The sequence below is a fragment of the Stegostoma tigrinum genome, chromosome 6 (genome assembly GCF_030684315.1).
Source record: "Stegostoma tigrinum isolate sSteTig4 chromosome 6, sSteTig4.hap1, whole genome shotgun sequence".
Classification (NCBI taxonomy): domain Eukaryota; kingdom Metazoa; phylum Chordata; class Chondrichthyes; order Orectolobiformes; family Stegostomatidae; genus Stegostoma; species Stegostoma tigrinum.
Window position 1 is genome coordinate 14,998,810 of NC_081359.1, and position 21,704 is coordinate 15,020,513.

Consider the following 21,704-nt stretch of genomic DNA (forward strand, 5'->3'; position numbering starts at 1 on the left):
CTGCTGAATAAGAAGACTTTACACTATTTCCAACATTTTCAGTTAATAAATGTAGTATGTGATTTTTGAAAGCACTCGGATAACATTTGCTGTCATTCGCGTCAAATGTATTGCCACTGAAAGAAGTAATTGACAATAACTCCTGGATATCCCCTCATCACATTGAGTAGGGGGAGAGGGGAAGGGGACCGATTGTTCGGGTTACGGTTCTCCGGGGAGGGGAAGGGTTTGTCAGACGGAAGCAGGGGACCGGAAGTGGTAGCGCAGCAGCGAGGGCAGGTGGCGGCGATGAATCAGAAAGTGAAGCCGGATCGAGAGCGGCTGCGGCGGCGGGTCCGACTGTACCTGGACCAGGTGAGCGAGCAGGATACCCCCAGGAACAGGCCTGCGTGCAGGATCCCGTCATTGCATCGAGAGACCGTCACTCCCTCAGTACTGACCCTCTTACAGTGCAGCGCTCCCTCAGTACTGACCCTCTGACAGTGCAGCGCTCCCTCAGTACTGACCCTCTGACAGTGCAGCGCTCCCTCAGTACTGACCCTCTGACAGTGCAGCGCTCCCTCAGTACTGACCCTCTGACAGTGCAGCACTCCCTCAGTACTGACCCTCTGACAGTGCAGTGCTCCCTCAGTACTGACCCTCTGACAGTGCAGCACTCCCTCAGTACTGACCCTCTGACAGCGCAGCACTCCCTCAGTACTGACCCTCTGACAGTGCAGCACTCCCTCAGTACTGACCCTCTGACAGTGCAGTGCTCCCTCAGTACTGACCCTCTGACAGTGCAGCACTCCCTCAGTACTGACCCTCTGACAGTGCAGCGCTCCCTCAGTACTGACCCTCTGACAGTGCAGCACTCCCTCAGTACTGACCCTCTGACAGTGCAGCGCTCCCTCAGTACTGACCCTCTGACAGTGCAGCACTCCCTCAGTACTGACCCTCTGACAGTGCAGCGCTCACTCAGTACTGACCCTCTGACAGTGCAGCACTCCCTCAGTACTGACCCTCTGACAGTGCAGCGCTCCCTCAGTACTGACCCTCTGACGGTGCAGCGCTCCCTCAGTACTGACCCTCTGACGGTGCAGCGCTCCCTCAGTACTGACCCTCTGACAGTGCAGCGCCCCCTCAGTACTGACCCTCTGATAGTGCAGCGCTCCCCCAGTACTGACCCTCTGACAGTGCAGCGCCCCCTCAGTACTGACCCTCTGATAGTGCAGCGCTCCCCCAGTACTGACCCTCTGACAGTGCAGCGCTCCCTCAGTACTGACCCTCTGACAGTGCAGCGCTCCCTCAGTACTGACCCTCTGACAGTGCAGCACTCCCTCAGTACTGACCCTCTGACAGTGCAGCACTCCCTCAGTACTGACCCTCTGACAGTGCAGCGCTCCCTCAGTACTGACCCTCTGACAGCGCAGCGCTCCCTCAGTACTGACCCTCTGACAGCGCAGCGCTCCCTCAGTACTGACCCTCTGACAGCGCAGCGCTCCCTCAGTACTGACCCTCTGACAGCGCAGCGCTCCCTCAGTACTGACCCTCTGACGGTGCAGCGCTCCCTCAGTACTGACCCTCTGACAGCGCAGCGCTCCCTCAGTACTGACCCACTGACAGTGCAGCGCTCCCTCAGACAGTGTGGTGCTCCACCATCATGACTCTCTCCTGTGACAATGCTGAACTTCCCTTCAGATGAACTCCCTGATGCCGCAGCTCTGTCTCAGTACTGACTCTCTGAACTCTGACAGCTAACAGTGTTGCGCACTCTGAAGTCCGGACCCTCGGACAGTACTGAGCTGCCTTGGAATTCATTTTTGCACACGGCAATCCTCCCTTGGTGTTGCACTTCGACTTTTTTTCTAATTCACTCATGGATTGTGAGCATTCTGGCTGGTCACCATTTATGGCTTGTCTCTCGTTAAGCTTGAAGCTGATAATGAGCTGCTGCCTTGTGTCAGAACTGTTGTTCATCTGTGACAATGTGCTGTTGATCTGAATATTCTGTAACTGTTGGATAGAACTTGAAACCATCATCTTAGCCTTGCTGCTGTTCTGCCTTCTGAACAATGGCTGACACTTAATTGTCTGTGACCAGGCTAATGATGCTGTCTGTATTTCCTTGCAGCAACAGTATCAGAGTGCTTTGTTCTGGGCTGACAAGGTTGCTTCATTGTCGCATGGTGAGCTAATATTCCATATTTTGGTTTTCAAGTTTAAAGTTTTGAACATTCATGTTTGAAGTTTTTGAGAATATTTGTAGGTTGGGTTGTGAATGAGGTTGTAGACTTACTCGCTGAGCCGATGTGTTTGACTGCAGATGTTTTGTCACTCTGCTCGGTAACATCGTCAGTGCACGTCCAGTGAGAGGTCGGTGTCCTGTCCCGCTTGTTGTTTATGTGCCTCGGTTTGCTGGGGTGGTTGGCATCACTTCTGGTTCTTTTTTTTTTCAGTGGTTTGTTTAATGTTCTGTTGATGGAGTTCCAGTTGGAATGCATGCCCCCCAGGAATTCCCTGGCATGTCTCTGTTTGGCTTGTGCTATTATGGGTGTGTTGTCCCAGACGAATTTGTGTCCTCCTTTGTCCATGTGTATTGAGACCAGTGAGAATGGGTCGTGTCATTTGGTGGCTAGTTGGTGTTTGTGTATCATTATTGTCGCTTTTCTTCTAATTTGGCCGATGTAATGTTTTTCACAGTCCTTGCATTGTATTCTGTATGTTACATTAGTTTTATTGGTTGTGGGTATGTGATCCTTTACATTTTTCAGTAGCTGTTGCAGGGTGGTTGTCGGTTTGTGGGCTACCCTGATACCTAGGGGCCTGAATAGTCTCGTGATCATCTCTGATATGTCTCTGATGTACGGTAGGGTGACTAGTGTGTCTGGCTGTGCTGTGTCTTCTTAATGTGACCTGTTCCGAAGTAACAGTGAATTGTGCTTTTTGGGTATCCATTCCTTTTAAAAATTCTGGAATTGCGCAAAGCAGAACAGAAGCATATGCACAGTTTTTGAAAGGAATCGTACCCAAAAAGCACAATCCACCATTTCCTCTGTGACAGACCACAACAAGAAGGCACAACACAGCCAGGCACGCCAGTCACCCTATCGTACATCAGAAACATGTCAGAGATGATCACGAGACTACTCAGGCCCCTTGGTAACAGGGTAGCCGACAAACCAACAACCACCCTCTGACAGCTACTGAAGAACATAAAGGATTCCGTACCCACAACCAATAAAACTAACGTAATATACAAAATACCATGCAAGGACTGAGAGAAACATTACATCGGCCAAACTGGAAGAAAACGGACAATAATGATACACAAACACCAACTAGCCACCAAGAGACATGACCAATTCTCACTGATCTCAATACACATGGACAGAGAAGGACACAAATTCGTCTGTGACAACACATCCATAATAGCACAAGCCAAGCAGAGACATAATTAGATTCCCTACAGTGTGGAAACAGGCCCTTCGGCCCCACAAGTCCACACTGCCCCTTGAAGCATCCCACCCAGACCCATCCCCCTATAACCCACGCACCCCTGAACACTACGGGCAATTTACTATGGCCGATCCACCCAGTCTGCACATCTTTGGACTGTGGGAGGAAACCGGAGCACCCAGAGGAAACCCACACAGACACGGGGAGAATGTGCAAACTCCACACAGACAGTCACCTGAGGTTGGAGTCGAACCCGGGTCCCTGGTGCTGTGAGGCTGCAGTGCTAACCACTGAGCCACCGTGCCGATCTTTTTTTTCTTTGATATTTGGAGTTATTGAGGCCCAGGTAGAAGATTAGATTAGGGAAGGGAATTCCTGGAGGCCTGGCATTCCAATTGGAACTCCATCAACAAACTCATTGATCCGAACCCAATATTCAAAACTCTGAGAAACAGAACCAGAAGTAATGCCAGCAACCGCAGCAAACTGAGGCACATAAATAACAAGTGGGACAGAACACCAAAGCTTCACCGGAGGCACGCTGACGATGTTACCGTACAGGGTGACAAAACGTCTGCAATCAAACACATCGGGTCAGTGAGCAGGTCTACAGCCTCAGATATTCGTGTTTGTGCTCAGAGTAGGACCAGTGCACCAGCTTCCTTTCCAACGAGAGATCCTCTCTTCCACTGACTACTGCAGTTTGGTGTTGCCTTTTAGTCCCCTTTCTGACTCTGTTCTTTCCCGCTGTTTTCTTAGAATTGATTTAGAAATGAACCTAGATCTGTAGTGTTATAGGTTTGTGTTCTTCAGTTTCGTTTTTCACGAGGTGAGAGAAATATTTGCTGAGGTCACATTCCTGTGAATGTCTATCTCCATAAAGGAGTAGGCATACACGTGGTTACATTACTTTAAAGTTAAATAGTAGTAAAGTTAAAATCAAATGCCTGTAACTAGCAGCATGCTACAAGGACTGGTGCTGGGTCCACTGATGTTGCAGTCATTTACATAGATGATTTGGATGCAAATCTAGAGGGTGTGGTTAGTAAGTTTGGGGGTGACAGCAAAATTGGTGGTGTAGTGGACTGTGAAGACGGCTGACTAAGAGTACAATGGGATCTTGATCAACTGGGCCAGTGGGCTGAGGAATGGCAGAAGTCTTGCAATTTTGTCTGAGAAACCAGGGCAGGACTTACACAATTAATAGTAGGGCCCTGGGGAGTGTTTTGACATAGGGTTCTAGGGATGCAGGAAGATATTTTATAGCAATTGGCATCACAGATGGTCAGGATGGTGAAGGCAAGTCTGCCACACACTTTCTTCATTGGTCAGAGCATTGAATACAGGAGTTAGGACATCCTGTTACGGTTGTACATGAAGTTGGCAAGACTACATTTTGAGTATTGTGTACAATTCTGGCCACCCTGCTATATGAACGATGTTATTAAACTGGAAAGGGTGCAAAAATGATGTAAAAGAATGTTGCCGAGACTGGAACGTTTGAGTTATAAGGAGAGGCTGAGTAGTCTAGGACTTCTCTTCCTGGAGCCAAGGAGGCTGAAGGTAACCATAGAGATCTATCGGGTGAATAGCCAAGGTCTTTTACCCAGGGTAGGGAGTCCAAAACTAGAAGGCATAGGTTTCGGTGAGGGGGAACAGATTTAAAAGGAATGCAGAGGGGCAACTTTTTCACACAGGATGGTGTGTATATGGAACAAACTGCCAGAGTAAGTGGTAGAGATGGGCACAATTACAACATTTAAAAGACATTTGGACAGGCACATGAACAGGAAATTTTAGAGGGATATGTGCCAAATGTGGGCAGATAGGAATAGTTCAGTTTAGGAAACTTGGTCAGCATGGATGAGTTGGGCCAAAAAGCCATTTTTCATGCTGTATAACTCTAAAACAGAATGGGTGGAAGAGGGGACGGAGCATAAATCAAGTTTAGTGTGTTATATTTTTATCTTTAATTATATCTGAAGTATCAGACTTCTGTGAAATTTGCAGAGCAGTAACAGTAATATATAAATATTTATGTCAACTGTATGACTGTAATTTATCTTGTTTAGGATCCATGATATGTGAGTTAAAACTTAATGATGCATGAAGACTGAAACTTCCCAAATACCCCTTGTTTGAATGAATAGTTACCACAGCAAACAACTCTGATCAAATGGCTTTGCCTGTTCACACATGTATTTCAGCATATACTTCCAATATCTGTTTTCCCCCATGACATTTTAAAGTTAATTTTTGTTTCATCATCCTTTTTTAAGGTCACAATACCGTTGGTGTTTTACTTACTGTAGTGTGCTTGCCGCTCTAATCGTTCTGTTGCTCATTAACAGCCACAGCTTAGTTACTACCACTCTCAGTGGACTTACAGAGTAGACACGAGAGAACTAGAACATGGGCACAGTCTCTGGATGGGCAAATTGACAGCTTAGGACTGAGATGAAAATTATCTTCACTCAATGGGTTATGAACCTTTAGAATATTGTATTATGGAACGTTGCAGATGTCCTGTCATTAATCATATCGCAGGCAGGGCTTGACAGAAATGTGGTGTCTCAGACCTGAGGGATAGTTACAAGGACTGGGCAGGAAATTGGAGTTGAAGCCAAAAATCAGCATCATCATATTGAGTAGCAGTGCCGGCTCAACAGACTGTATGATCTACTCCAGTTCCTGTTTCTTAATTTCTGATGTTCGCTTATGCTTCTAATTCAGAAGGTTGAGTTCAAACTGGATTCTAAGGTTTGAGCACAAATACCAAAAATTCCGTTGTAGAATTAAGGGAATGTTGCATTGATGGAAACACTGACCTTCGAATGAGATATTCAGCCAAAGCCCTGTCTGCTACTCCATGGATATAAAATACCCCATAATGCTATTTTGAGGAAGAGTAAGAGATTTATCCTGGGGGCTCCTGGGCAATGTCATTGCAAATGTGTAATCTGATTATTCTCGTGTATCTTTGCGAGTTTGAGAGCGAATTCGCTGCTGTATTTCCCACAGTACCGTAGTGACAACCAAGTACATCATTAGTTGTAAGGTACTCTGAGAGGTTCGATGGGCATGCAGATGCTTTAAAAGTGCAAATTATTTGTATTGCAAATGGGAAGAAGGGGTGAAGATGGGGGACAGATTAACTGTCCCACTGGGCTTTGAGAAAGGGCTGTCTTTGACTATTTCATCTCAGAGTAATTAATTCAAACAATCATGAATCCTGAAACTAATCATAAATTTACAGATAATGTATATTATAAATTGAAATCTAGTCACCTTGGCAAGATGTAGCAGAAAGAAAATATTAAAGTGCATTTAGCAGGGAGCTGCATGTTTTGTGTTTGAGCTTCAACATGTTAGCAAATATTCTGCAACCCTTCCTTTAGGTGAACCTGTACTGTACTGGACATTGAATGTATACAACCAGGAGTTTCCCGCTGTGTGCTTTTGTTGCCCTTAAGATGACCATCATTTTGGTGACTGTCCCTTTATCATAAGATCAGAAGTGGCTGTGTTCACTAATGATTGGACAATATTCAGCATCATTCACGATTCATCAGACACTGAAGCAGTCCATGCCCAAGTGTGGCTAGATCTGGACGATATCTAGATTTTGGCTGATAAGTGGCAAATAAAATTTGTGCCACACAAGTGATAAGCAAATGACCATCTCTCTTTGTCATTCAATGGTATTTTCAACTGTCAATCAATTCTCCACTATCAACATACCAAGGGTTACCATTGACTAGAAACTCAAATTAACCAGCCTAATGCATACTGTGGCAACAGGAGGCAGGTCAGAGCTTGGAAATTCTGTGTGATGAACTCCCAAATGTATGAACATATGTTGCAGGAACAGGAGTAGCCTTGTGTCCCTCAAGCTTGCCTCCACCATTCAATATAGTTTAGGGTAATCTGCTTTTGTTTCAAGTTCCACGTTCCTTTCTACCCTGATAAATCTTGAATCCCTCAGTCAAAAAGAATCAGACATCTCCACCTTAAAAATATTAAATGAACCTGCCTTCACCACTTCTGAGGTAGAGAGTTTCAAAGTTGCATGACATCCTGAGGAAAACAAAAATTCCCCACATTTCCATGCTGAAATGGCGAGCGCCTTGTTTGGAGTCACCCACAGGAGGAAGCATCCTATTGATATCCACTTTGTCAAGACCATACAAGTCACCCCTTACTCTTCTATACTCCAGTGGAAGCAACCCCAATCTGTCCAACCTGTCCTTGTAAGATAACCTGTTAATTCCAGAAATCAATCTAGTAACCTCCTCTGAACCATCTCCGTGCATTTACATTCTCCTTAAATAAGAAGGCTTAAATGACTCAGTTCTCACACCCACTCCTCACAATAACAACAAAGGCAGAATTCCCTTCGTCCTCACGTATCACCCCATCAACCTCCAGATTCAACGCATCATTCTCTGCCACTTCCGCCACCTGCAATCTGACCCCACTACCAAGGATATATTTCCCTCCCCACCCTTATCTGCCTTCCAGAGGACTGCTCTCTCAGAGACTCCTTCGTCCGCTCCACACTCCCCACCAGCGCCGGCACTTTTCCCTGCATCCACATGAAGTGCTACACCTGCACCCCCCCACCTCCATCCCAGGCCCCAAGAAAACCTTCCGCAGTAGCAGATGTGGAGGTGCACATCTGTTTAACATGGTATATTGTATCCGCTGTTCCCGATGTGGCCTCCTCTATATCAGGGAAACCAAGCGGAGGCTTGGGGACTGCTTTGTGGGACACTTACGCTCGGTTCGTGACAAACGACAGCACCTCCCAGTCGCAAACCACTTCAACTCCTCCTCCCACTCCTTGGACAACTTGTCCATCCTGGGCCTCCTCCAGTTCCATGACGATGCCACCCGAAGACTGAAGGAACAACACCTCATATTCTGCTTGGGAACCCTGCAGCCCAATGGTCTCAATGTGGACTTTACAAGCTTCAAAATCTCCCCATCCCCGACCTCATCCCATGACCAGCCCATCTCATCCTCACCCCCTTGGCCTGTCTGTCTTTTCTCCCACCTGTTCACTCCTCCCACCTCACTGACCAACCCCCACCCCCACATCCTGCTTACTAGCCTCATCCCCCCCTCCTTGACCTGCCTGTCTTTTCTCCCACCTCCCTGCCCCTCCCTCCTCACTAACTAACCCCCATCCTAACCCTCTACCTACACTCACCTTTACTGGCTTCATCCCCGCCTCCATGACCTGTCCGTCTTCTCTCCACCTATCTGCTCCTTCATCCACCTTCTATCATCGCCTCCCCCTCTCCTTATTTATTTCAGAGCCCCCTTCCCATCCCCCATTTCTGAAGAAGAGTCCAGATCAGAAACATCAGCTTTCGTGTTCCTCTGATGCTGCCTGGCCTGCTGTGTTCATCCAGCTCTACGCCTTCTTATCTAAATGACACAGCCTCTGATGTGGCCTCACCAGTGCCTATATAATTGGATTGTAACATCTTTACTGTTCAATTCCATTCATATGGAAGGATGGCATTCCATGAGCTGCCTTGATTATGTGCTGCACCTGCAATCTAATTTTTTGTGACTCGTGCACCAGAACACCTAAATCTCTCTGCCCCACAGAATTCTGATGTCATTCTCCTTCAGGCCAAAGTGAACAACTTCATATTTTCCCACCTTATACTTTGCCAGATTTTTGTTCCCTCACTCAACCGATCTATATTCGTCTGCAACTCCCTTAGCCATCATCATTTCCACTTTACATACTTCCCTACCTATCTTGCTATGACCTGTGTGAATTTAGCCACCATGCCTTCACTACCCTTATCTAAGTCATTCACGTGAATTATAAAAAAGTTGAGATCCAGCACACAACGGTTCAGGCTCCACTCATTTCATCCTGCCAATCAGACAAGACCCATTTATACGCAGTGATTCCAGCCAGCCAACTTTATGCCCATGTTAATATGTTACCCCCTATGTCATGAGTTTTTATTTTCCAAAGTCTTTGATGGGTCACCTTATCAAGTGCTTTCTGGAAGTCCAAGCGTAGTAAATCTACAGGTTTCAACCTATATGCAGTGCTGCTTTTTAAAAAAAATTCCCATAAATTGGTTGGACATGATTTCCCTTTGATGAAACTATGCCCTGATTTCCTGAGTTTTTCTAAATGTGCAACTGTCGTCCCTTCAGTAATCAATTTTGACACGTTTTCCACACCAATCATCAAGCTGATTGGTATATTGTTTCCTGCTTTTTGGTTCTCTTCCTTCTTGAATAGGGAAGTTATATTTACTACTTTCTAGTCTGATACTTTTCCCGAATCTAGAGAATTTAGGAACATTGATACAAATATATCTGACACTTCGTTAGCAACATCTTTTAGGACTCCAAGATAAAATCGTCTGGACTTGGAGAGACCTGCCAGCCAGCAGTTCCATTGGTTTGCTTAGTCCCACCACCCTTGTGATAATCATTTCACTAAGTTCCTCTCTCCCTTCCACCTGATCCATAACTATAACTGTGATGCTTATTGTATCCTCAACAGTTTAATCTGAAGCAAAATATTTTCTCATTTCATCTACCTTTTCCATTTTACAACTGTTAACGCCCATTTCACTCTCTCTCAGAGGGCCAATACTCACTTTACATATTCTTTTCCTTTTCAATACCTGTTAAAACTCTATCTGTATTTGAATGTCTAGCTAGCTTCATGTTCTCATTAATGTTGTAGCCATTCACTGCTATTTGTATTCTAACAAACCATATGACTACCACTCTCCTTGTGCAGTGTATGCTTTTGTTTTCTTTAAGTTTGATGTTTTCTCTAACCTCTTTAGTTAACCAAGGATGATGGGTGCTTCCTTTTGAACTTTACAGTGGGAATACGATTTCTTTGCATTGAAAATTCTTTTATGTAAGTTTTCTGATTTATATGTAACTTTGCGATTTGGGTTTCTGATTTTTGAGTTTGTAGGTTTTCTGTGTTTGAAGTTAACAATTAATTTGCAGTATTTCTGAAGCCATGGTGATTTTTTTTGTTTGAAAACAGTTTTTGACGCCTGGCTTTAGAGTGAATGGGTTTATGTGCCAACCCTTCTCCAGGGCAATTAGGGATGGGATCAAACAGTGACCTTGTTAACAAGACCCAAATCCTATGGAAAAAAGTGCTTTTTAAAATTGCATTATTGACATAATAATTGTAACGGTTTTGTTTTCTGTTATAGAGGAACCCCAGGATATCTACTGGCTTTCCCAGTGCCTTTACCTTACAGCCCAGTACCACAGGGCTGCCCATGCAATTCGATCCCGCAAACTTGATAAGGTATGATTTCTTACCCATTATACAGAATGCTGTATAATAACTTTATTAAACAGTGTTAAATACAGATAGTCCTCACTTAATGTGGACATGAGTAATCTCATTATGCCACAACATGATAGTTGCCTTACTATCTATTGTTTCAACACACGTACCTGGCTTATAATACTGTGATTGCACCTAATTCTCAGCAGTGCAGAAGAATAAATTTGCACCAAAGCTCAGCATTCCTGTGCAGTTTTCTGTGCATTCAGCTCATCTTGGCTGCTGCCTGTCAGAGTGACATCTCCATCAATTATGGCTGTTGCAATGAAAGCAAAGAAGTTGTAGTTAAGAAAAGCAGGAAGTCAGTTCCATTGAATATTAAATTTGGATGTGCTATCAAGTTTCAAACGTGCTGAGTGACATGGATTTTTCACTGTTCAAAGAAGACAGTGAATTTGATGTCCTTGCTCCTCAAAAAACTTTAATCAGCAGAAGCATTCAAGTTGGTTGAGTCATCATATGACAATGAAAATCATTACTTCTGCCAAGGACATTCTAGCACAGATTCTGCAATAAGATATTGTTGGTTCTGATTTGAGCTCGGAGGTAAGCTCGTGACCAAGTGTAAATCACTGTCTAAAAGCCAAAGAGAACATCTAAACAGCAATTAGCCGCAGGGTAACATCATAGGCTTCTAATGAAAATAAGAAGGGTTACCTGTATTATCTGTCTTTTGCCACTGGGCTGTGAAATAAGTGCTTGACAGAAGTCTCCCAGAAATATAACATATAACTTGTTCTAGAGAGAGAAAAGCTTCTCTTGGAGGGAGGTCAGAGGGAGACCCTTTAAAATGATCCATGCTTGATTGTGCCTAACACTAGCTAGTTCAAGTAATTGAAAGGAAACTGAAGAAACTGCATTTCCCGCCATGGAGATGAGTTTCATGTATCTGTTTCGCTGATGTAGCACCAGAAATCCTTGTTACAGGTTGTATGTCTTTTCTACTTAATTAGATGATGAATCATTGCGAAACTGTTGTTTAATAAAAGTTAAACTACTTTTAAGTCACATGAATTATTGACTACCTATTTTGGGCAACCAGTGCCTCCCAAAATGTAAGTCTTGTGATTTCAATTATTTGGGAAACTTCAAGTTGTACAACAGTCCTCTTCTTCCCTAAAGTATGCGCTGCCTTAGTTTTGTCTGCGTCGATTGGAAAGGAATAGCAGAATGTTTGCTGCACAGAAACAGGCCATTCCTTTTATTCTTCCATGTCCTTTTTCCATCCCCACAGCCCAGGTACTGGCATGAACATGACATAGCTGTGCTGAAAGCAGCCCAGTCCATTTTCACTCACTCGTTATCCCCATTCTCAGTATTTTCATCCCTGGTTTTACAATCAACCATCCTTTTGCCTAATTTTCTTCCTGTCTCTCTGGGTTCTATCTCCACCTATCTGTTCACTTCTTCTCATCCTCCTTCACACCACCACAAACCCTCAACCCACTGTCATCAGCATAAAATTTACGTTTCCTAGATACTGTCCATTCCAAACAAGGATCCTTGGAGTTGAAGCATTAGTTGCTTTATCCAGCAATTTCTATCTTTATTCGTTCCATCTGGTCTGGGCTGGTGTTTATGGTTGACGTGAGCTGCTTCCCACCTTGGCCTTCACAAGTTAAGAGCATATTCTAATTCTGAACAAAAGCACAAATATCTGGAAAAGCCTTGGCAGATCTGGCAGTATCTGTGGAGAAAAGTCAGAGTTAACAATTTGGGTCCAGTGGCTCCTGCAGTGCTGAGAAAGGACCACTGGGCCCGAACGTTAACTTTGATTTCTCTCCACAAATGCTGCTGGACCTGCTAAGTTTTTCCAGCAATTTCTGTCTCTATTTCTGATTTCCAGCATCTGCAGTTCATTTGGTTTTTTTTATTCTAATCCTTTCTCCCTTGCATTTATCCAGCTTTTTCTTAGATGCATAGAATCCCTACAGTGTGGAAACAGGCCCTTCAGCCCAACAAGTCCACACCAACCCTCGGATCATCCCACCCAGACCCATTCCCTATAAACCCACCTAATCTGCACATCCCTGAACACCGAGGGTAATTTAGCATGGCCAGTCCACCCTAACCTGCACATCTTTGGACTGTGGGAGGAAACCTACGCAGACACGGGGAGAATGTGCAAACTCCACACAGATAGTCGCCTGAGGGTGGAATCGAACCTGGGCTCCTGGCGCTGTGAGATACCAGTGCTAACCACTGAGCCACTGTACCACCCAAAAAGCTATCACCTGCACTCAAACCAGGTAGGACACGAACATGCGATCTCCTGATTGAAGTTAGACGTGTTATCCATTTTGCCACTGGCCCAATGCTTATCGTTCAAGTTAACTACTCCCTGTGGTAGTGAGTACCACACTCCCGTCATGCTCTGCGTAAAGCGAGTTTTGTTTTCTGATTTCCCTGGCAAATTTACTAGTCACTATCTTATATTTGTGGCCCTAGTTCTCAACTTCCCTCAAGTGGAAGTGTCTTCCCTATGTACGCTTCATTGAATGCTGTCGGAATTTTTAAGTCCTTCAATGGAGTGATAACTTGGGACTGACTGCTGGTCCACTGGGAGCTCAGTAAACATTTACAGCATTGAGCAGAATATCATGGCAGGTGATGATAGAGTGACTTGTGTTTTGATCTGTCCGCAGATCTATGGAGCCTGTCGATACCTTGCTGCCCAGTGTCATGTGAGTAAATTAAATTTTAATTTTAATATCTTTGTTAAAATTTCTTAACAGGTGAGGTTACTTTATAATCTTTAAATCTTTATGTTATAGCGTTCTTATTGTGATTTATAAATGTTATTCATGGTTGTAAAACAAACAGCCAAATATTTGATTTGGATCTTAAACTTACGACTCTACCTGACAACCTTACTTACCTAAATTAAATTACTTTATTATCTCGGCTCTCCCTTTCATTTATTTGTTGTTTCTCAGTTAATCCCTTCTTCCAAAAAATGCACTTTTTAAAAAAATCATGAAGCAATCAATCACCCAGTGATGTCACTTCAATACTTTCTTGCGCCCCGACCACCAGTCATTTTGGACTGTCCTGGGACAGTTGGCTGTGTTTAGGGAAATATCAAATTAATTTTCTTGTATAAACTAGCAAAATTATAATTATTGCGATGTTTGGAGTCATATCCCCCTTCCACCGCTGGGTGCCGCTGTATGTCTGAAATAACAGCTGAGAGCCTTTCAATGGCATTGCGCAAATTGCCCCCCTCTAGTGGCCCTTTAGTGAGGTACATCAGTTGAACTGTGCGGAGCCAAGTTGAATCGAATCACCTACTTGTCACCCTTTTTCTAAGCATATTATTCCTACGTGTTTATCCCCCAGCGCAAACAGTGTGTTTTGATGATAATGAAACTCAGTTATGCACTTAGGTCTCGGGTATGAGAATTAGGCCAATCCTGACACAGAAGAAGTATTTTTGTATGAAGTTGTCATTGCCAGCACATCTGGTTAAATATTAACAAAGGACTAATAATTATTTTTGTGTGAAATTTTTGTATTTTTTTTTGTAGAAAAAGCTGAAACACTAGGCCACATATTTGAGTATGTGTATAAATGTCAGTCCTGGCTCTGAGTCAAAAGTTTGTGGGTTCAAGTCCTACTCCAGAATGCAGGTGATAAAAGCCTCAGTCTCTTCCATAAGATGGAACTTCCAGCAGTGCAGAATCTAAATGGGTTGGAATATAAAAGCAGTGATGTGCTTCTGAGGCTTTATAAGGCTCTACTTAGGCCCCATTTAGAATACTGTGTCCAATTTTGGGCCCCACACCTCAGGAAGGACATGCTAGCCCTGGAGCGTGTCCAGCGGAGATTCACACGGATGATCCCTGGAATGGTAGGTTTAGCGTATGATGAACGGCTAAGGTTCCTGGGATTGTACTCATTAGAGTTTAGAAGGTTGAGGGGAGATCTAATAGAAACTTACAAGATAATGTATGGTTTAGAAGGGGTGGACGCTAGGAAATTGTTTCCATTAGGTGGGGAGACTAGGACCCGTGGGCACAGCCTTAAAATTAGGGGGGGTAAATTTAAAACTGAAATGAGACGACATTTCTTCAGCCAGAGAGTGGTGGGCTTGTGGAATTCATTGCCGCAGAGTGCAGTGGAGGCCAGGACGTTAGATGCCTTCAAGGCAGAGATCAACAAATTCTTGATCTCAAAAGGAATCAAGGGCTACGGGGAGAGTGCAGGGAAGTGGTGTTGAAATGCCCATCAGCTGTGATTTAAATGGCGGAGTGGACTTGATGGGCCGAATGGCCTTACTTCCACTCCAATGTCTTATGGTCACAAACGTACACCTGTATCACAATATTAACAGTTGATGACTAAAGCTTGTTCCCTTCTGGTTTTCTGTCCTGAAAAAGTATGCAGCCAAGGAATATCAGCAAGCTCTTGACATTCTGGATATGCAAGAACCAATCAATAAGATCATATTGGAGAAGAATGCCAAAGCTGACAACAAGATCAAAGAAGCCTCTATTGACTGGGGATTGTCTCCTGCTGCAGTGAGTCACATGATTCAACCACAATCTATGCTGTTCAACAGGAAGCATATAATCTCCTGCTTTTGTCTTTATTGCCCTTCTCAGTTAAAGGGCGCACACACTCTGTGATTCTGTGGCATTATCTAATGCTTTTGAGTCCCTAGCCCATGTTTGTTTCAGATTTCACTCTGCTATGTAGTGAACTACCTGTACTCAATCATGGTGCTGCAGCTGACTTTGAAACCCTTGGAGGATTTGGTACAGGGATAACTTGGTTGCCATTCTGCATTGTCCAGTAACTTCTGAGAGAAGTTTTCAGATAGACTGCTCCACCTGTCGGAATATCAGTGTGTTTGACAGGTTCATTATGCTGCTCGTTCTAGATCCGAAGATCTGGTTAGCTTCTGTCACTGCTGCTGCACTCTTGCTGCTACTAGTGAACTCTCCATCAGCATCTCCTGATCAATATATCCAGATTCCTATTGTCTGGGAGCCACCTAGTTTATGTGATCATTTTCCAGTTTCATTATCTTGTATTTTCCTCAAGTTAGTGCGGATTTACACGTCAGCTTCTGTCTGTTCACACCTCTTGCTATTGGATTTGATTGCTGCCTTGAGTTTCATTTCCCTCTCACTGCCCCCTCCACACTCCAATTAAATATTTACAAATGCAGGTAGTTCTGATCTGGCCTGAACCCCAAATGTTGAATAGATTCCCAAGTTGTGAACTGAGCGATGTGAACTTATTGTCTGGAACTTGTTTGTTTTGGTAACTATTTAATTATTTGAATATAAATTGGATATTTATTCAGACTTCTTGCATATGGTAGTGGTCATTTTGGACCACTGGAGTCCAGGGTCATAAATCACCCACAGTGCTGTTAGAAAGGGAACTCCAGGATCTTGACCCAGCAACATTGAAAGATCAATGGATATAGTTCCAAATCAGGATGCTGTGTAGCCACAAGAGAACTTGTCGGTGAGTGTGTTCCCAGACACCTGCTACCTTTGTCTTCCTGGATGATGATTAGAAGATTGAAGGAGCCTTTGTCTTGGTAGAGTGTATTAACTAAATTAGGAGCCACCTATGTTTATATACCAAAGGATATAGGAGCCGACAGAAAGTGTAGTCAATGGTTAGAAGTGCTCCTCTGCAATGTGTGACTCTAAAAGTTTGTTAGTTAAAATCTGCATTTAAGTTCATGTATTTGAGATAATGATCCACCAATTACTTTAGATTTTCAATTATTGATGATAATAAAACATCAAGAGGATATTGATCTGTAACTGTAGAATTGTAGCTAGGCTACAAATTTGATGTAAACTCCAAGTGAATTATACAAAATTCCTTATGTCTGGTAAATTCAAGATTGAAGTGCACTGAACCTGTATTATTGTTCTCAACTATAGTGGTGTAAGTTATTTTAATAACCTGAATTATTCCATACACCTGAGACTACCTTGCTGCTTCCCATGCTGATGTATTAGTCACCATGTACATGAGGGGACACAGTCCTGGAATAAATGAAGTGGGCAATCAGTAGAGTGCATACCTCCACTAACTGGATTAACTCAGTTTTGCAACTGTGCAGCTCTTCCATAATACATTTTCCTGCATGGTTAGTGCTCAATTATTACAAAGCCGAAAAAAAGAAGTAGTTGCGCGTTTGTATTGTTCCAATTATAATTTGAAAGCAAATTGTGCTACTGATAGTGTAAGGCACCTGATGGCGAAGGTGGTTTGGTTTGATATGCATTTACTGACTTTTTTTTTGTTGAATAATATTGATAGTGTTTTAACCTCCTGGAATGTTTCCTGTTAGATCAAGAGCTCTATTTGCCTTTTGCGAGGGAAGATCTATGATGCTATGGATAACCGACCCCTGGCTACAAACAGCTACAGAGAAGCATTGAAGCTCGATGTGTGTTGTTTTGAAGCATTTGATCTACTGACATCACACCACATGCTGACAGCACAGGAAGGTTCGAGTGCCAGTTACTTTTCTGAAGTTTGCTGTGGTTGTTGAAACCTGCAGTGTTCAGATATAGAGTTAGTGCAAAGTTTGCTTCATTTCAGATGTTTGTCATAAATTTTGCACTGTGATTGGGCTCTGAATCTGACCCTATTAAAATTTCACAGAGATCATCAACTGTTTATAAGACTTTCTCAGTGTCTTTCCCGATACTGTGGGACTATTTGGAGAAATATTTCAGCTAATCTCATCGCAGACAAAATGCCATCAATTTTGGTCAGCATTAGTTACAAACTGCTTACAACACAGAAGCAGGCCATTCAGTTCAGCTGGTCTGTACTGGTGTCAATGCTACACACAAGCGTCATCCCACCATTCTTAGTCTGACCCAACCAGAAAACCCTTTTATTCCTTTCTCCCTGACATTTACCTAGTTTTCTCGAAAATGTATCAAATGGAATAGTCTACCATTCTCTCCCTCAGAGAAGGGTATGCATTTGGCTGATCAGTGGGATAAATGCATGTCTTCCAAATATCAATTAAGTTAGGATAGTCAGATGCCTGAAGTGATTCAAGACACATGAATTAATTAAATATTTAACTGCTAAAGCAGTTTTCTCCACAGGCTAAATGCTCTAAGAGTCAGCCATGCTCAAATACAAAAGGCAAATTCATGAGATTGCGGTGCTATCCTTGTTTGCTAAGAACTCCTGGTCAGACCTGGGATTATACGTTGGCCATTCAGAAACCCTGTACTCTTGAATATGTAGGCTCAGATCCCTGTGACATTGAATGGCCCCCTTCTCTAACTCCTTGCTGTCTGCTGTCAAGGTTTCCCTGTCAGTGGTGCAGTCTTCCTAAGAGATTCATCTGCTCCAGATAGGCCGAAGCTTGAATCTTAAAAGCTTTTGTATCAGCTAATTCCGAGACACTCAGTACAGAATCACATGGAAAAGTAGTTGTTGTTTGAACGTTCATCCTTTTGTGGTTTGTCTCTGTAAACAAAAGCTTATATGGGGATAAAGATCAGGCTCCAGTGCCCTGTCCCTCACCATCTGGCTACCTGGTGAATAAAAATATGTTGAGTCAAAAAGCAATACCCATGATAAAGCAATCAAGTATTAAGAGAATGACTAATACAATGATAAAGGATGTGTTAGGGCTGATTTAAGACTTGGGATAATCACATTTAAAACTTTCTCTACAGAAAAGGAACTGCTTGAGTCATTGCCATTCAATAAACAATGTACTGAAGAAGAACGTGATTTGTTGTACTTTCTATATAAAAATAAATTGAAAAAGGTAAATGCACCTTTTTTTTATTCATCAGATTTTCAGCTAAAATACAATTTTCTTTGTATATCTGATTCTTTTAACTTAGAAAGTAAACTTGCCCGGTGACCTGTCGTCACAATGTTGCGATCATGGAATCCTTTTATCCAGTATTATCTTGGACTACGACAGACATATTGCACCTTCTACATTCTTAATGATCAAAGCATGTTTGCACAAGCAGTTTCCATTCTCAACATAGTTTCGGATCAGTTTCTCTCTCATACCTTGTTTTTTATGCAAGTTGAATTTTTCAGTAAGATTAAATATTATCCTCGATTTTACACTCTGACAATTATCCTTTTGTTCCAACAGTACAACAAACCAAGTGAGACAGTAATTCCTGAGTCAATAGATGGGCTGCAGGATAACCTGGATGTTGTAGTGTCTGTTGCAGAGAGAAATTACTACAACTGTGATTTTAAAACATGCTACAAACTCACTTCAATGTAAGTACAGGCTGAATGTCACGAATAAAATCATTTATGACAAATTCATCACTTTTTTGAAGTTTAATCATTGTTGTAATGTGGGATACGTGGCAACCAAATTTGGAAAACAAAATCCCACAAAGATCAATTTGATGTAAACTGGATAATCTGCTGGTTATTTTGGTTGAGGGTTAAGTGCTGACCAGGATAATACAAAACATCCTTGTTCTTCAAAGTAGTATGTCTTCTTGAGAATGCAAGCAGATTTTTTTTGTAATGTTTCATTTGAAAGACAGCATTTCTAACAAGGCAGCATTTCCTAAATATTGCACTGGATGTTGGCTAGATTACAACCAAACTGAAAGGTTGTAACCATCTAACCAAGAGGTGAGAGTACGACCCATTGAGCAATGGCTCACCCTGGCTTCAGTGCTATTGGAGAACATTCATAATCATTTAAAAAGCAATTGTTCACATGCAGGGTTAATTTCAGAAGAACAGATTAATATTTCATACATTTTTCCTCTAGGGTGATGAATAAAGATCCTTATCATGCAGTTCTCCTTCCAGTGCACATTGGAACATTGGTGGAATTGAACAAAGCAAATGGTAGGAACTGAATCACCTCTTTTGTTTCGACATTTGTCTTTTCACTTTAATTTGATTTGAATTGAATTCAAAATTCCTGTCTAAGATCCAGCAGTTTCATCCACACCCAGATCTGCAATTTTGCTAAGCCATTTTACTCCTTTACATCTCCCTTGCCCCGTTGCCATTCCATCCTAGTTTCTCTTTCTTTCAGTGTTGGTAAAACAGCCTTTTTTACTGTTCACAGAGACCGCCCCCCCCAACCCCCAACTTCTCTGTCTCCTCAGTGGCAATTCTGTTGAATATTGGATTTTTTTTTAAATGACATTCGAACATTCAGTGTAACTGTATTGATTCTGTTCTGTTTCCTGCATTTTTCTCATTAGTTTTCATTTTTTTAGAAGAAAGGCACTCCCCTATAGGGGCAGCATGGTGGCACAGTGGTTTAGCACTGCTGCCTTACAGCCAGGCAACCAGGTTCAATTCCAGCCTTGGATGGAGTGTGCACATTCTCCCCCAGGTCTGCATGTGTTTCCTGTGGGTGCTCCGATTTTCTCCCACAGCCCAAAGATATGAAAGTTTGTTGGATTGGCCGTGCGAAATGCAGGGTTACATATAGCCTAGGTGGGGAGGCTGTTTGGAGAGTATGTGTGAATTCGATGGGCCGAGTGGTCTCTTTCCGCATTCTGGGGATTCTACGTTTCTATGTTTAATGTTTTTGTTTTACATTTTTCTTCTTGATTTTCAGAATTGTTCTACCTTGCGCACAAGTTGGTAGATTTATATCCCAATAACCCAGTAAGTAAATTGCATCATTACTAATCAGCGTTTTGTTTCCATCTACTTTCTCTTTTATCAGTTTTAATCTCTCATGAAGCTGCTGACTCACTGCTGTAAAATAGTTTCCAAGGACTCGATGTAAAGTATTTGCTTATCCATTTGTGTTTCTTGGTAATGTCGGCTGACACTTGACTACCACATGCATTAATTACTTACCTTTAAGTTATGTTGCATGCACCCCTCCAGGTAGAAAAGCTTTATACACGGTGAAATAAACAGGCCATGCTAATTAGACAAAACTTTGGTCTTGTTACTTGATTTTTCCATGTTTTAATTCTGACCATAGAGCTGCAGGCCACTAATTGAGAGGGGGAAATACCCCAGTACTCCATTAATACTAAACAGAGTAATTAAGTGCCATCACCAACACAATAATAGTGCAGGAATAAAAGCGGAAAAGTCCCCTGGCCCTGAACTTGCATCCTAGGATCCCAAAAGAGGTAGCTATAGAGGTATTGGATGCATTGGTTATGATTTTCCAAAAGTTGTTGAATTCTGAAGAATACCAGAGGATTGGAAAGCTGTTAACATAACACCCCTGTTCAAAAAGCGAAGGAGGCAAAAAGAGAGTAACAATTTGCCTCACAAAAATTGGAGTCGATTATTAAGGAAGTAATAGCAGAATATTTTGGAAAATCGTAATCCAGTCAAGCAGTCAGCATGACTTCGTGAAAGAAATCATGCCTGACTGATTTATTAGAATTTTTTGAGGAAGTCTCAAACAAAGTGGATAGAGCGAAGTGGTGGATATATTGTATTTCGACTTCCAGAAAGCATTCAATAAGATACCTCAAGTTAAGTCACCAGAGGCCATGATGTTGGAGGCAGTCTATTGGCATGGACAGAGAATTGACTAATAGGCAGGAAACAGTGGGTGGGTAAAAGGATATTTTTTTTCCAGATGTGATGATACTATGGTTTTAAGAGATGTTATTTTGTCCTTTTCGTTTAGTGAAAAAAGGTTGCAATAGAGGTGACGAGCTGTCTGCTCAAATCCAATAAAGTAAACAGCTTCTGAGGCTGTGGGATTTTTCTTTTAAAATTGGAACAATAGAAGCAGCCTGAAGCTCCCACAGAACCGGGGTTTCTAGTTTTAGCATTCTGCAATAGCTGGGGTCTTTGAACTGGATGTGGAAGCTCCTATTCCTCTCTCTGTTACAGATAAAAGCTGGGGTTCTCTTCCTGCTGCTAGAATTGTATGTAAGACAATCTGTCTTACTGAATTTGCCTTTGCCAAGAG

General features: G+C 42.8%; 1 protein-coding gene across 2 annotated transcripts in view; it reads left to right on the top strand.

Moving 5' to 3' along the window:
- The first annotated feature begins 248 nt into the window (after positions 1–248).
- Positions 249–21,704, top strand: part of cdc16 (cell division cycle 16 homolog (S. cerevisiae)) — a 51,875-nt gene continuing 30,419 nt past the window's right edge. Inside the window, exons 1-10 of one of the 2 annotated variants that reach the window (XM_048532327.2) lie at positions 249–354; positions 2,114–2,168; positions 10,662–10,759; positions 13,447–13,485; positions 15,181–15,321; positions 17,124–17,283; positions 18,481–18,575; positions 18,921–19,054; positions 19,566–19,645; positions 20,373–20,422. In XM_048532327.2, the coding sequence (XP_048388284.1) occupies positions 289–354; positions 2,114–2,168; positions 10,662–10,759; positions 13,447–13,485; positions 15,181–15,321; positions 17,124–17,283; positions 18,481–18,575; positions 18,921–19,054; positions 19,566–19,645; positions 20,373–20,422 (918 nt within the window). In that variant the 5' untranslated portion in view covers positions 249–288. Of the gene's footprint in view, positions 355–2,113; positions 2,169–10,281; positions 10,352–10,661; positions 10,760–12,705; positions 13,051–13,446; positions 13,486–15,180; positions 15,322–17,123; positions 17,284–18,480; positions 18,576–18,920; positions 19,055–19,565; positions 19,646–20,372; positions 20,423–21,704 lie in introns of those variants that run through there. The other variant, XM_048532329.2, reaches the window with a different exon arrangement.